Genomic DNA, 14,320 nt, shown 5'->3' with positions numbered 1-14,320 from the left:
TTACTTGTTTAAAATAGAAATTGATTGCTTCATGAACAGCCCACTTACCAAAGTAGGATTTTTATTTAGAAATGTGCCATTTTCCATAAACACCAACAGAGAATAGTATGAGGAAGCCTGCAAGATTTTTTGGATGGCAAACAGACTATTGATATGGCTATCAGAGACTACATCATCACAAGTCATGCTACTCTTAACTCAATTACATGGCCACTGAACAATTTCTGCATGAACATAAGTGTTTAATTAAAAATAAAATACACTCAGCATGTCCTTTTTAACTGCTCAATATAAAAAATATCTGACACATTAAGAAGAACCCCCACCTGCTCCCCCAAGAGACTATGAACAGGAGTCTGAGACATGCACAACATTTATTGTTAATAACATATTCCATTGGCTTTGATATTCTTTCATGAAAGCAAATCAGAAAAAAAACCCAAACAAATAAATGTTCTTTTAAAATATTTAGGTTTCAAGCAAAACTTCTACTTCAATATTTCCACCTAGCTTGAGACAACAGAGCTCCAATTTAAAGGTTCTATATTCTTTAGACTGGAAGAGAAAGGAAATTCCTGCCTCAACAGTTTTGAAGCAGTAAGGAACCGAATCCAAGAAGTTACAAAGGATGCAATAATGCCACTTGTCTTCCACTGCAGAAACAAATCAGGAAGCACCAACAAGCTTATGACCTTATACCATTTCCAAGCAAGATAAATCATACTAAAGTTGGCACAATAAATACACTGCAGGTTTTAGAGACAGGCCAAATGGGAACCTTAGTCACTGGGGTTCCCCATCTCATGAACTCCACATGCTCCCTGCTCTTTCCTGCTGACAGCCTGTGTTCCTGCTCCTTCCCACTGCAGGAAAAGAAACCTAAGGAAGGCACTGTAGAATTACCAGAGTAAAGCTGCTCTCAGGTTACTGCATGAGGTAGCTCCCAAGGTGAGCACAATAGAAACAGAATTTGAGACAGCACTTCCAATTAAACTTTAGGAGTTCATATGGCCAAACCAGCACAGATAGGCTTCAACCTTTATGCACTGTTCAGTCATGAAAAATAAACTACCTGATTGAATATTGTCCCTTATCTCCCAAGGGAGGGGGAAAAACCCCAAAACCAATCCAAAACACACATGTTAATGAATTATGAGCATAACCCAGCACTACATGCCTCAGCCTAGATGAGGTTTCACAAACACCTGCTGGTTTGGGTGGTTGCTTTCCCTGTCTGCAACAAACTATACTTAGCATGCACCTGTGCTTTTCACCTGTCCTCCTACAAATAATTCCATCCACAAGAACTGATCTTAAACACTCTGAAGAATCCAAATAGCTGCTGGTATTTAATCCATTACTTTCATCCTACTGGTAATATCCTCATTTTTACCAGCTCTCTCAAAACTAAAAGCATCAAATCTCAAAATACATTTTCATAAACCCCAAGTCCACTAATGCATTAGAAATATAATTTCTGATTAGGAGAAATGGAAGTACAAGCTATAAGTATTCACTCAATTCAGCATACCTGGCTTCATAAAGCATATTAACTCTCGCACCTGCATTTGGAAGATGTAAAATATTTATTTCTTCTGAAAATATCTAGAAAGCTATTTAACTTTCATATTTACATATCATATTTACAGAGAACAAGTTTTACATGTGGCCTCCAAGGCTGATACTATTTAGGAATGAAGGAAAATACTGAGGAATATTTCTGAAGTATCTCATCTAAGTCACATAGATGTTTTTACTGAATATATGATCCAACATAAGGCTGCATTCTATTCTTCAATGACTGAGTTTTATTTCCAAATATAAAATAATACAACCATTCTAAATTGTTAGTGCAGTTTCACACATCAATAGCATGTTTCAATGATGGCTTTTGCTCATTAAAAAATACATCAAAACCATCATTTGAGTTTTATTTTAGAAAAAATCTGAAGGAACCTCTTTACGGTTTCTAGACCTATCTTCACCTGATTCCTCTGCTTAAACTTTATACATGGTAAATACTAAAGAATCACAAGAATTGGTCAGTACAGAAATTTTTTTCAGTTTTGTTTCTAAGTTTCTAATACTCCCAGGATGTTAAGAAGATTATACCTTCAAGTGACACTGTCTGCTTGGAATCCAGTCAATTCAAAAAGAAACTGGATTTACTTTCATTTCACATTCCTCAGCTTTCCTAATCCTTCTGACAAATTTTACAGTTTTAAGAACATGGTTGTGGTAGAAGCAACAAAGTAACTGCTCACAGAGGCAAACAGTAGACAGACTAATAGAATTTATTTTCTTGAAACTTTCTTGCTTGTATTAATATTGGATAAATATTTCTTGAGAAAACTTTGATTACCATGTTGATAAGCATTTATGTAATTTTTAAAACCAACTTACTATAAAAAGCACACATACTCTGGGAAGACAAAGGAAAATTATCCTTTTTTGTTCTTTCAGAATGGAACAAATTACATCTTCTAAAAATTGAATGTCAATGGCTGGAAGCCCAAATCTGTTTCATCCTTCACCACAAGCACAGGAAGTAAGGTCACTGACAGATTTTAATTGAAAACATCTTCAAACCAGACTTCTGCTCTAGATCAGGATTTTGTTCTGTGACGTGCAATTTCTATCCTAATATATCACACAAGCTAGTCCCAATTCAGCAGCAGCTTCAGTTTTAAGTACAGCCACCACTGGAGAAGTTACCCAACCAGAATCCAGTGTAGCTGACAAACAACGGCCTGCCTCCCATTCAAAAAGTAACCTAATACCAGCCCAGAGGGGTCTGCTACATAAATGCTTGGAGCTTTGTCTCCAAGCAATGCTCAGCTGTATCCTTGTGGCTTTGCGGTTGAGCAGAGCTCGCTGCAATCTGCATACATGAGGAGGAATTTATTTACAAGAGAATTACGAGCCACAGGAAAAGGTGAGACAGGCTCAACATCTAATCAAGTTCACACCCAACCACCCTGCAGCACTAAACAGCTGCCTTTAAATAAGGAAAGAACTTTAGAGACTCTCCACATACCAGCTCAATACATGACTGGCTGGGGAGCAAAAAAGGGAGAGCCTTCTTTTCCTATAAGAATTTGTAACAGTTTAAATTTCTTATTCCATATCAAAAGATTCAGTAAGAAATTCAGTCCAAGACGGTGTGAATTAAGAAAAAAGAGGCTGAAAACAAAATCTGTAAATTGTATCAATACTGCTTAAGAAAAATAATCTTTACCTGTACTATCTACCTGTTCTATGTGACCATTTATTTTCAGAGTGCATTTAGAGTTCTCGAGTTTATCTTACCAGACATCTGAGAGTTTTCTGTTATAACTGAGACCAGCTACCCATTTAGATAAAGCCCTTCTCCACAGCTCTAAGGCAAGCTCTAAAGTGAGGATGCTTAAGTCAAATATTCAGAGCAGCCACAAAAACCCCTCCAAATCTGCAACATCAAGCAGCCCTCCTCTTAGCTCAAAAAACTTCCCAACTCAGCCTTCCATTATTGATACCCTGATCTATATTCCCAATTTCACCCGCTCTGAGTACAGCTCCAGCCCAGTGTTATCTCTGCTGTTCCTTATTTCAGTATCCTCCTGACCAAAGTTCGTATCCCCCTCCTTGCTCTCACCCTGCCACACCAACCAATTTCAGAGAGAGGGCACAAAGACAGCCCCACGCTGCTTTAACTGTCCAGAAAAGCTTTGTCAGAACTGAGAACTTGACACACCTGAGCCCAGCCCAACAAGCTCCCAGCTCTGGCCAGGACACCCCTGCTGCTATCCTAGCACTTGCTGCTCCAGTCAGAATGCCAGGTGGGAGAACTGATGTCTCTCAGCTTCTGAAGAGCTAAAGATTTGTCTTCTCCCTTTGACACAGACCCACAGATGGCAGCACACAGAACGTGGCAGCTGAAAGCTTTGGTCTGGTGCCATTTCTTTGCCCAGTCTCCCAATTGTCTTGCATCACTTTGGGCCTCTTGCTTGCACCATCACTCCTTTTGCTAAGGACAAGGGCAAATCCTACATTCTGTGCCAGGATGAAAAAGTTCCCAGCTTGACCAACTACACATTTCATAGAAATACCAATAAAGTGTTTTGAGCTCAATACTGGCTCTCTCTCCCACCTCTGAGATACAAAAACACTAGTAATAATTCAGTTGATGAATAAAGACATGCAGACTCACATCCATTCCACTTAGTAGCTGTTGTCTCAGTGATAGTGATAACCTCTCAGTGAAGCAGCATTCTAAAATGCTTCACAAACTGACCTCGCACAGAGAGCAACTTACAAAGTCAGGGTGTTCATCCTGCCTGTTAGTACCATGGATAAAAAAAACTATAACAAGGATTATAAAATGTTCTCTGAAACCTTAAAAAATGTTAATCCCAAAAATCAACCAACATGAAAACCACAGACTGTTTCTTCACCTCATCAGTACACCAAAGTTCTCAGTAATGAATGATATTAGTCCCACTGCTGCAGTCTGCACATAAATGACATTTATTTATTTGTTATTTATTATTTGTAGTATCTCACAAAAACAGAACTGCAAAGTATTTCATATCATTGTTACAATCCTCTTCTGTTAGGTCATTCTACAAGCTCATGTCAACTCCAGTGACACATGACATTATTGCCCCAAACCATGCAATTCACAGTTTCATTATCCCCACTGTTAAAAAGATCAGCAGTTAGAAAACCTGTCTTGTCCACTTGAATTCAAGTCTTCTTTTCTTCCTCAACATAAACAACTATTTATTTCATCTCCCTTTAATATTCTATATGTTTGAAAAAAGTCCTGTCCACCTGGAATTTTTTCTAGATTATACAGTCCCAATAGTTTTGTGAACAGAACTGTCTCTGGTAGCCTGTGCTCCTTGAAGGCCAAGGCCCTTTACTAGACACAGCATTCCAGCTGGAGCTCTTCTGCTATTAAGAAAACAAATGAGTTATTACACAGGATATGCTCAGTTCAAAACCAATGCGTTCATGAGGCCCAGTATCACTGGGATCCTGTTGAATCCCATTCTGTCCATGATCCCTGATAGACACCAGGCCCCTTAAGGCAACACTACTGCATTGTCCAGTCCCCATCCTAGAGCTAAGCAGGTTTTCAAGTCCTTCAGTATGACACTATTATGCATGTTCCTTACTGAAAAGCATGGATTTCAGGCTCTTGATTTACTGTGTTTCCACCATTCCTCCCTCCTGTTGCCCTTACTTGCAGGTGAATTTTAGCCTCTTATCTATTTCTAACCACAAGATCTAACGTGCTGTCTTGAGCAAACGGCTGAAGCCAAATCAAAGCTCTATACAGGATATTAATTCACAGAAGAGACGCCTCTCTAAACTAGAGGGGAGAATGGAAAAGGACTAAAAGGACTAGAAAACAGTTTGCACATGAAGAGCAAACAGGTAGAGGATGTAAGCTGAAACTGCTAAAACTGAAAGTGAGCAAACATCAGTAACCATGATTTCTTTTAAAGAATATTTGATTTATAAAAAACTCCAACATCAAAATCCTACTGCACTTCGATACAGCATAATACATCTTCCCATCTCTAAGGGAAGTTAACTCCCTAAAAAAGTCTTAGTGTGGTAAATACATCATGCTACACCATCACCGGTTACTTTCTATTTGCTAACAACTAGTTTATTTCTTATACTTGTTTTCTGTAGAGTCAAGTTCTGCAGACTGGTTTATCATCTGCTGGATCTTTTTCTGCTCTCAAGACAAAAATCTGGCTTTCTGACCAACTTTTTTTGCTCACTGTTATTGCATCTGGACATTGCTTAGGATCTCGAAAATCAAATGAGGAACTGCATCTGAGAAATCACATTTTACAAATGGCAAAACTAAGAAACAAGGTCAAATTCTGAGAGCCTAATCTGAAACATTAATTAGTATTTAGAATTTAAGACACAACATCTATTTAAGAACAGCTTCCCCTGATTTTTTTGGCAGCTGGAAGCACTCAGTATTTCTGCAACACAGATCCCAGAGGTCTGACATCCAGTAAATGAGGAACACACACAGCTAGTGACCACCTGTGGCAAGCTTGGTTTAAGCAACTTGAGCATCACTGAAACTCTGCAACAGCAACACAATTCAATTGTCTAGGACAATTACATTAACAGCAAAACCTTTATTCAAACTTCCCTGCCCCTCCCTTCATGTCACACCTCAAACATCTGCTACAGAAGGAGCAAGAGTCCTACAGACTTCTTCATTTGCTACCCAGTTCCCATCTTTCCCCAGAACAGGATCAGTCCTTGAGCACAACGATGGTGCTGTCTGTGTGTAGGTGTGTGCACGTGCAGGTGTCTCTATAGCTAGAAATATTATCTGTATGGATACATGCCTTGTCACCATAGCTGTACAACAGCTTGCAGGTACAGAAGTTTACAACTGTATGGGTTAATAGGTTATTTTAATGTCAATATTTCCAACTTGCTGATTTTTGTCTCTGCAGTCTTCATATGCTGCTACAATTTTTGTGGCGGAATTTTTCCAGTTCTTAAAACAAACTTAGAAAAACACTTCTGTCACAAGGCTGATTCATGCACATTCATGAAATGTTCTAAGGAGCAGCAGCAGATTATCATGCTTCTGGCTAAGAGGAGAAAAGGACCAACACTCTGAAGCCCTAAAATCTGTGCCAAATTCTGAAGGAAGTGTCCCAGAGCAGCAGGCACACATTTTCCCATTTCTAAACTGCAAGCTTGATGCTTTTGGTCACATCTCCTCCACACTTGTCCCAGTCCCTTGTCTTCCTTGTCTTCTGATTCATCCTTTCAACACTATTTTCTTTGATGCTTATTTTCCTTTTTTAAACTGAGTCCATCTGTGTTTCCCAGTGTGCTTATCCTACCATCAAACTGCATTGCTTGCTTCACCTAGGATTAATTTCTGCATTGCAGTTTCCCTCATCTACAGACCTATTTTACACTGCTGACCCACTGTCCTGCATCCTACTCTTTGTGCCCTGCCAGTTCCAGTTTCTTTCATCTGACAAGCCTTCTTGCAATTTGTGTCTCTTCCCCTCCTACAACTTCCAGGTTTCTGGACATAATCTCATCAACAAACTGAAGAGTGACTGGAAAGATCCTCAGACCCTACTCCAAATTAAACCTGAGTCCCATGTTGACTCCTTCTAAAGACTTATTTCTGTTTGCCCCCTTGGGCCTGATGCAATCAAAGACCACCATACAACAGAGCACCAGAAGGCAGATGCCAAAGACACCCTAAAGAAAGTAAAGCATTACATAACAGACACATGGCCTTAAAAACAAGGCAGGCAGGTGCTCAGTTCTCAGTCCTGAAGCTCAGTCCAGTCCCACTTCTGGAGCAGCTTAGACAGACTTTCACAGCAAAGTCCAATCTTTCACCTACCATTCTGGACTATGGGAAGAGTGCTGAGTACATCTGCCCAAGCAACACACATACACCAGGTCGGTACTGACAGGTAGGTGAGAATATCCATATTCAAGAACAGCCCACAAGAATAGTCCATATTCAAACTTCAGCCAACAAAAAGAAAAGTCATCTTCTCTAATCTAGCCATGTCTACCTAAATTCAGTCATTACAAGCTTTCAAAAAAGAAAAATCACTTTTAAAGCAAGACTGGAAAAAACATCCCCTCAGAGCAGACACAATCCAGCAAAGTTTAACTGCACTGCTCCAAAGCATAAGGGTATTAAAGTTGTTAAGAAAAGAAGCTGGCAGAACTCAAAGCAGAAGCCATTGTTTTCCTCTTGCCTCAACATCAGCAGTTGCTGAACTCTTTCAACTGATATTTTGCAAAGAAGGAAAAGCTCCAGCCCATAGCTAAATGCACACTTTACAAAATTTCAATTGAAATATTTAAGTTTGTTCTCAACTCCACTGCAAAGCAGAAATATTTCTTAGACACACCTTACAACTTAAGTAAGATCTAGGACAGTCAGGCCCATTTCCAATATTTATTTGGGCATTTTACATGCCATTAATTACACTGACAAATGAGTACTGATAGTCAAATTTATCTTTTCTTTCCCCCTAATCTCATGTGCTACCAAAAAAAGACACCGCTAATGAATTGCTCTTATAAAAGGTTTTTCCTTAGTCTTCCAAAACAGCTGTCTCCAGTAACATCAACAGCTGAAAACACATGATTGATACTCCCTACATATATACATATTTGATTAATACTCCCTACATATAGGGAGTATCAATCAAATTTGTTATTGAGTTCATGTGTGTTTGGCAATCACTGCAAAAAAGCATAGAAATATATGACTTTTCAAGAGCTAGAAAGGCATCATATCAGGTAACTCCAGAGTGAAAAACTGTCCATACTTACAAGGACTCCATGAGAATGGGATTCTTCACATGAGCCAAAATAGAAATTGACTGCATAATTAAGTTCATTTAATGCTACTGTTTTACTAAACTAATACAAAATTTCAAGGATAACCATTTCCTTGCAGCTTTTTTTCCTCATACCCAGGTTCCCAGGACACACCGTATTTAATAACTCTTATGTAATTAGCATTCATCATGCTGTATGCCACAACAGGCCAGGCTGGAGACACACTGGTACTTAAGGACACCATCCACAATAACTCTTACACAACCAGTGTTATTCATTCTGTCTGCCACAATGGGCAGAGCTGGAGACTCTCTGCTAGTTTAGGACATCAGCCACAATGAGATTTACTTTCAAATGAAGGAAAGCCATGTCTCCCACAGCTGAAGTGAGACTGTATTATTAAGAAGTCTATTCTGCTTCACTTCTCTCCCAAGCAACTCCCACACATGCACACACATTCTGAACTGACAAGCAAGAATTGGGATGTCAGAACCTGCCATTTACCACAATCACCAGCTTCCCAAGACAAAGATCTGTGCTGCAGCAGGAGTCACTGCTCTTTAGTGTGCCCAGTTCCTGAAATCTATCACCCAAGGTAGGTCAAAGCCTGCTTTGCTAAAGTCATGCTGTATTTCAAGTCCCAGCCCTGCCTGAGAAGTCAAAGACTTTGCTTCACAAAAAGCACTCACAAAACAGACCACTGAACAAAAAGCTGCACTGTCCACTAGCTTGTTTAGCATTCTTACTTCTTGAAAGAACATGCAAACAAAAAACACATTTCCTCTGGCAGGACTACAAGTGTAGCTTGTAGACACGAGGCTGACATAAATAAAGCTAGCACAGCATAGAAAGCAGTCATAAAGAGAATCCTCCAACCATATGGGTCTTCTGTGAAAATGAACTGGAAGCAAGCTTGACAAGCTCAACTGGCCACAAGAGATGTGATGCCAACTCAAGTGTTTGCAACAGACTAATGCAATTAAGTTGAATAAACAATATCCTGCAACTCTCCCATAAGACAGCTACATCTGATTCCCTGCTTGACCTCCACAACTTGCCCTTGGTCCCCGAGTCTCTGAGGAGACTCACTGCAGTCTTTTCAGAGTCCACACCACAGAGTTCTCCTCCCTCCCATGAAAACAGCACGGCGAGACAAGATAAATCCTCCTGATTGTCAGTGCGGGAGTTGTGCAGATTGTGCAATGGAACAAAAGCAAAAACACAGCCTGTGCTGAGCAGCAAGAAATTCAAATAGCCTGGCCAAGGCCCTGTTTCGCTGAGGTGCTCAGAGGCAAACCTACCTTCAGCACACTGGTGCCCAACCACATACTAAGAGTACAGCATCTGCTTAACTGGAGAAGCTGAAGCCCTGATTCAGCAACATGTGACTTTTGTGGGAGCTGGATCAAGCATTCCAAAACCCAAGTTGTTTAACTACTAAATTTTCTTAAGTATTGTCCTTGCTATTTCAACTGCAGTAAGTGGCCATTCCACTCTTACTGTATGTTCCTTCTGTGTAACTCAGAGCTGTAGGAGTTTGCTCTTGCTGTCCCTAGACTGGTCAAGACCATATGGCACTGAAAGGCAAATGAACTGCACCCTAGAGAGATTTACAGGAATTGTAAATCTGTTGATCAGTTAAGTGAATGCTGCCCAAACCTAGGGCATTTGATCAGTATGCAGCTTTTCTGTTTCACAACATCCATTACCCCATCAAAACATTCAACACTGAAGACAAGATTATGATAAAGATGGTGTTTTCTAAACCTTATGGGCCCCAGAAAGAGAAATCAGACTTCTGCCATGCTTTTAAATAAAGCATTTCACCTTAAGAAAAAGGAACAAAATATCCTTGCTCTCTTCAACTTACAGACTTTAAATCTCTGCAACCAATGGGCCATTTATGAGATGCCAATAAAAAAAGCATCCTCTGAAGAGCAAGTTTACTCACAGCATCCTCAAGTTCATTGCACATGATTCACATGCCCAGTGGAAATTGAAAACATAGAGGACTCTCAAATCAAAACAGCTTAAAGGCTCCTGCCCTGGACTGAGCAGGAAAGCAGCGCTTTGGGCAAGATCTGTTGTCTCTAAGTACTCTCTTCCAGCAGCTCAAACACTGGCTGAGTTACATAATTTTTCTACTGCTGTTTCTAAGTTATACAAGAATGTACAAGAATCACACAAATGTTTACAGAAATTCACAGCCACGTTTCATTAAAAGCTACTATATACCAGAGAAACAAACAAGAGCCTTCAATGACTTACTATGAAAATACAGAAGAAACCCAGCCATTCTCAGAGGCAAAAAACACCACAGGTAAATTTCCAACTTACAAACCTAGTGCTTTGCCTTCTATTTGTATGCAAAGCCTGTTTTATTTAAGAAAAATCACTGAAGTTTACACTGAAATATCAATTTTCATGTAGCCTGGAACATCTCTCGTAGGCTAGGACGGGAGCTGGAGGAGAGTGTAACTTCTCTGAAAAGCTAACTAGTCACCTCCAAATCATGAACTACTTTCTGAAGTGGAATAAAGGATTATTATAAAGAGATAAGCATGTTTTATAACACCAAGGGTTCTTAAACACCCAACAATAATCACCACAATTCCTGTGTTTGAACAAAAGAGTCAACACTAATTGGTCTGCTTCATGACACAGGTTACTGCAGGCTCTTATCACTTATTGCCACTTATCAACAACTTTCTGATGTTGAGTAAAATGTATTACTTTATACCTGTTATCTACTAAAATGAAAATCTAATCACAGCAAAACTGTACCTTTCCATGAAATGATAATTATTAATATTTTTTTTAAGTATTAAAGATGAACCAAGAAGTGCTATGGGACCAGAACCAAATGAGACATCTTTGTGATTAAACTGCCTGCTTAACTACAGACTAATTTTGAATACCTAGAGCCACAAGAGAAAAGACGAGAGAAAAAAAAAAAGGGGTCACTGATTCATGATTTTTCCGAAACACCTACTGAATACACCACCCTCTGGAGCCCGAACCGTTCTCTCCACGCACAAGTCATGCCACGGCTGTGCTTGGAAAGTCGTATTGGGCGTTTCGAGAGGTTCCGAATGCCTCCTTACTCGAAAGCTGGAGGAGAGCCAGGCTGCCCTGCATGTACCCCGCAGGTGCCACCGCAGCCCGACACGGGGCACCTCCAGCCGCCCCGGGCGCTGAGGCCACAACGCGCGGTGACCACTGCCCGGCACAGGACACCCTCCAAGCTCGAAACGCCGGCTGTCCCCTTTGTCCCCCCACGGCTTCTCCCCTTCTCCTCCGCCGGTCGGGTGCCAGCCCCCGAGCCTGGGGCTTGCCGCGGCCCCGCACCGGAGCCTTCGCCGTCTGCCTGCGAACAATGCGCGCCTTTTCTGGCGGAGCTCCCCGGCCGCGCCGCGCCGGCCCCCGCCCGCCGGCACCGCCGCATTGTTACCGGCGCTGCCGCCCCCCGCACCGCCCCGCTCCCGGCACGGCCCCCGGGCCCCGCACACCTGCCCCCGGGCCCTCTTTGTTCCCTTACCTGCGGCGGGAGAGCCCCGCAGCGCCGGCACGGCGAGCAGCAGCGGCAGCAGGGCGGGCAGCGCCGGCCGCCACCGCGCCGCGGCCACCGCGAAGCGTGTCATCCCCTCCATGGCACGGCACGGCCCGGCCCGGCGTCAAGTCATCGCGGCGGTCCCCGCGTCCCCCCCGCGGGGGGCTGGAAGGGCTGGGCGGGCTCGGCGGCTCCTCCCGGGCGCATCCACCGCCGGCGGAGCTGGGACGCCCGCGGACGGGAGGCCGCCGCAGCACCCACCCTTCCCCACGCCCACCCCGTGGGGAGCCCTCACGGGGGCAGCGCCGCGGCGCCTCCCAAGAGCGGCGGGGGAGGGCGAGCGGTGCGGCTCGGCGCCCGGAGGGCAGGCGGAGGGGCAGCCCCCACACCGCGGGACAGCGGGGCTCCTCGGCGGGACGGCTACGGCCCTTCACGTGTGAGAAGGCGGCGGCAGCCCGGACCCGGCACCCGCTCGCTCCCCGCCCGCCGGCGACGCGCTGCCCCCGGCGGAACCCGGCGCGCGGCGGCGCGCACAGCCGGCCCGCCCGCCACCTGCGCGCTCCCGGCCGCGTCCGCGTCTGCGCGGGGGCGCGCCCGGCCCGCCTCCTCCGCCGGGGCGGTGGGAGCGGGGGCAGGGCCGTGAGGGGCGGGACGGCTGCGGCTCCGCCCGGCGCCTCCCGCCCGCCGCGACCCGGGACGGCGCTGGAAGTGCCCCGGGATGGCCGGTGGCTGCCGCTGTCTGCTCCCGAACCGGGGTGCCCCTGCAGCCGCTGCTCCCTGACTGCGCTCTCCCGCGGCACAGCGAGGTTGGCAAGCCGACAGTCCCGTCCATCAGCCCTCAGGGCAGGCTGAGTGGTGCCTGGGCTCTTCCCCAGGCGGTGCACGAAGTTTGAGAGCTGGAACGGTACCGGGCATGGCTATGAGGGTGGAGCTCTGTGACAGGACATCCAGGGGATTGCAGACATAAGGACAGGGGACTCTTTCACCGCAGGGTTTGTCCTAGCCCTGCTCTCCTCAGGAGCAGGCGTGAGTGCAGCAGTTAAAGAAGCACAAAATACACTGAGCTGTGAGGGGAGCCCTGCACAGGGCAGCCCCAAAAGTCACACCATGTGCTTGGGAACGTTGTCCAAACACTTCTTCAGCTCTGTCAGGCTTGGTGCTGTGACCACTTCCCTGGGAAGCCTGTTCCACTGAATAACCACCTTCAGGGGGAAAAACCTTTTCCTGATATCCTGGCCAAATCTCCCTGACGCAGCTTCAGGCCATTTCCTCGGGTTCTGTCACTGGTCACCAGAGAGAAATCAGTGCCTGCCACTCTGCTTCCCCCCCAGGCAGGTGTGGAGCGCTATGAGGTCTCCTCCAGGCTGAACTGACCGAGCAACCTCAGCTGCTCCTATGGTTTCCTCTTAAGGCCCTTCACCATATTCATGGCCCTCCTTTGGATGATTTCCAATAGTTTTAGATTCTTTTTTATATTGTGGCACCCAAAACTGCACACAGGACTCAAGGTGAGGTTCCAGCAGTGTAGGGCAGACTGGCCAGAGATGCTGTGCTGGATCCATCCCAGGGCATGGATGGCTCTTTTAGCTGCCAGGGCACACAGCCACTAAGGAGCACCAACCAGGGACAGCTGGGAAAAGATCCCACTACAGATTAGAGCTGGGCTCACATATTTTTCAGCTGCACTCACAATTAACCAGGGTATCAGTTCATCAGGAACACATCCATTGCAACAGAAACAACTCATTCCCAGAGATGGATGGAAGGAGAGGATTCATTTTGCTGACATACAGAAGTAAAACAATGAGCTATACCTGTACATCATACGATGTACATCACACTCACTCAGCAAAGGAAAATAAAGCATGGTGAGTCCTTGGCAATGGAAATAAGCAAAGCTGAAATCACATCAGCTGAAGGTGTGGCTCAATATAGACACCACAAGTAAAGAGAGGGTGGGAAATCTCAAAAAAAACCCAAACCCTAGTTTTACATTAGACATTTTCAGGGTCAAAAAGTCCACAGATGCCATTTTATCAGAAGCAATCAACTATGATGAGTATTTCAGGCCTTGTAGCACAATACTTTACTATACTGACCTATAATTTCATTCTAAAAGTCATTCTTGGTCAGCAAGATATAATTTTTTTCAATTTGTACAGTGGAGAGACATTTTACAGAGTATTTCATGGGTGTTTACAACATATATCTTCACTCTAAATTAAACATCTAAGGTATAAAATCTCATGCAAAGATGTTAAACATTGCAAAAAGAAGACCGCAGTAGGACAAATCCCCCTCCGCCCCATAGTTTTTGAAATATCTAACAGAAAACTGGAGGCAGAAAAACTTGCATCACATCACCCTTTTTCCCTTTTATCTGAGCAAATAAAAAAATCAGGGCCTGAGGAT

At 43.9% G+C, this 14,320-nt stretch overlaps 1 protein-coding gene across 5 annotated transcripts in view; it reads right to left on the bottom strand.

Annotated features, from left to right (window-relative positions):
- The window catches only part of KIAA1549 (KIAA1549 ortholog), a 143,003-nt gene extending 130,530 nt beyond the window's left edge, over positions 1–12,473 (bottom strand). For 4 of the 5 annotated variants that reach the window (XM_077178280.1, XM_077178281.1, XM_077178282.1 and 1 more), the window contains exon 1: positions 11,897–12,472. In XM_077178280.1, coding sequence (XP_077034395.1) covers positions 11,897–12,008 — 112 coding nt within the window. In that variant the 5' untranslated portion in view covers positions 12,009–12,472. Of the gene's footprint in view, positions 1–11,896 lie in introns of all 5 variants that reach the window. The other variant, XM_077178283.1, reaches the window with a different exon arrangement.
- Between the last annotated feature and the right edge of the window lie 1,847 nt (positions 12,474–14,320).

This window comes from Agelaius phoeniceus, chromosome 5 (assembly GCF_051311805.1).
Source record: "Agelaius phoeniceus isolate bAgePho1 chromosome 5, bAgePho1.hap1, whole genome shotgun sequence".
Classification (NCBI taxonomy): Eukaryota; Metazoa; Chordata; class Aves; order Passeriformes; family Icteridae; genus Agelaius; species Agelaius phoeniceus.
The sequence above is the reverse complement of the archived record's forward strand: the minus strand, read 5'-3'. Positions and strand labels throughout refer to the sequence as shown.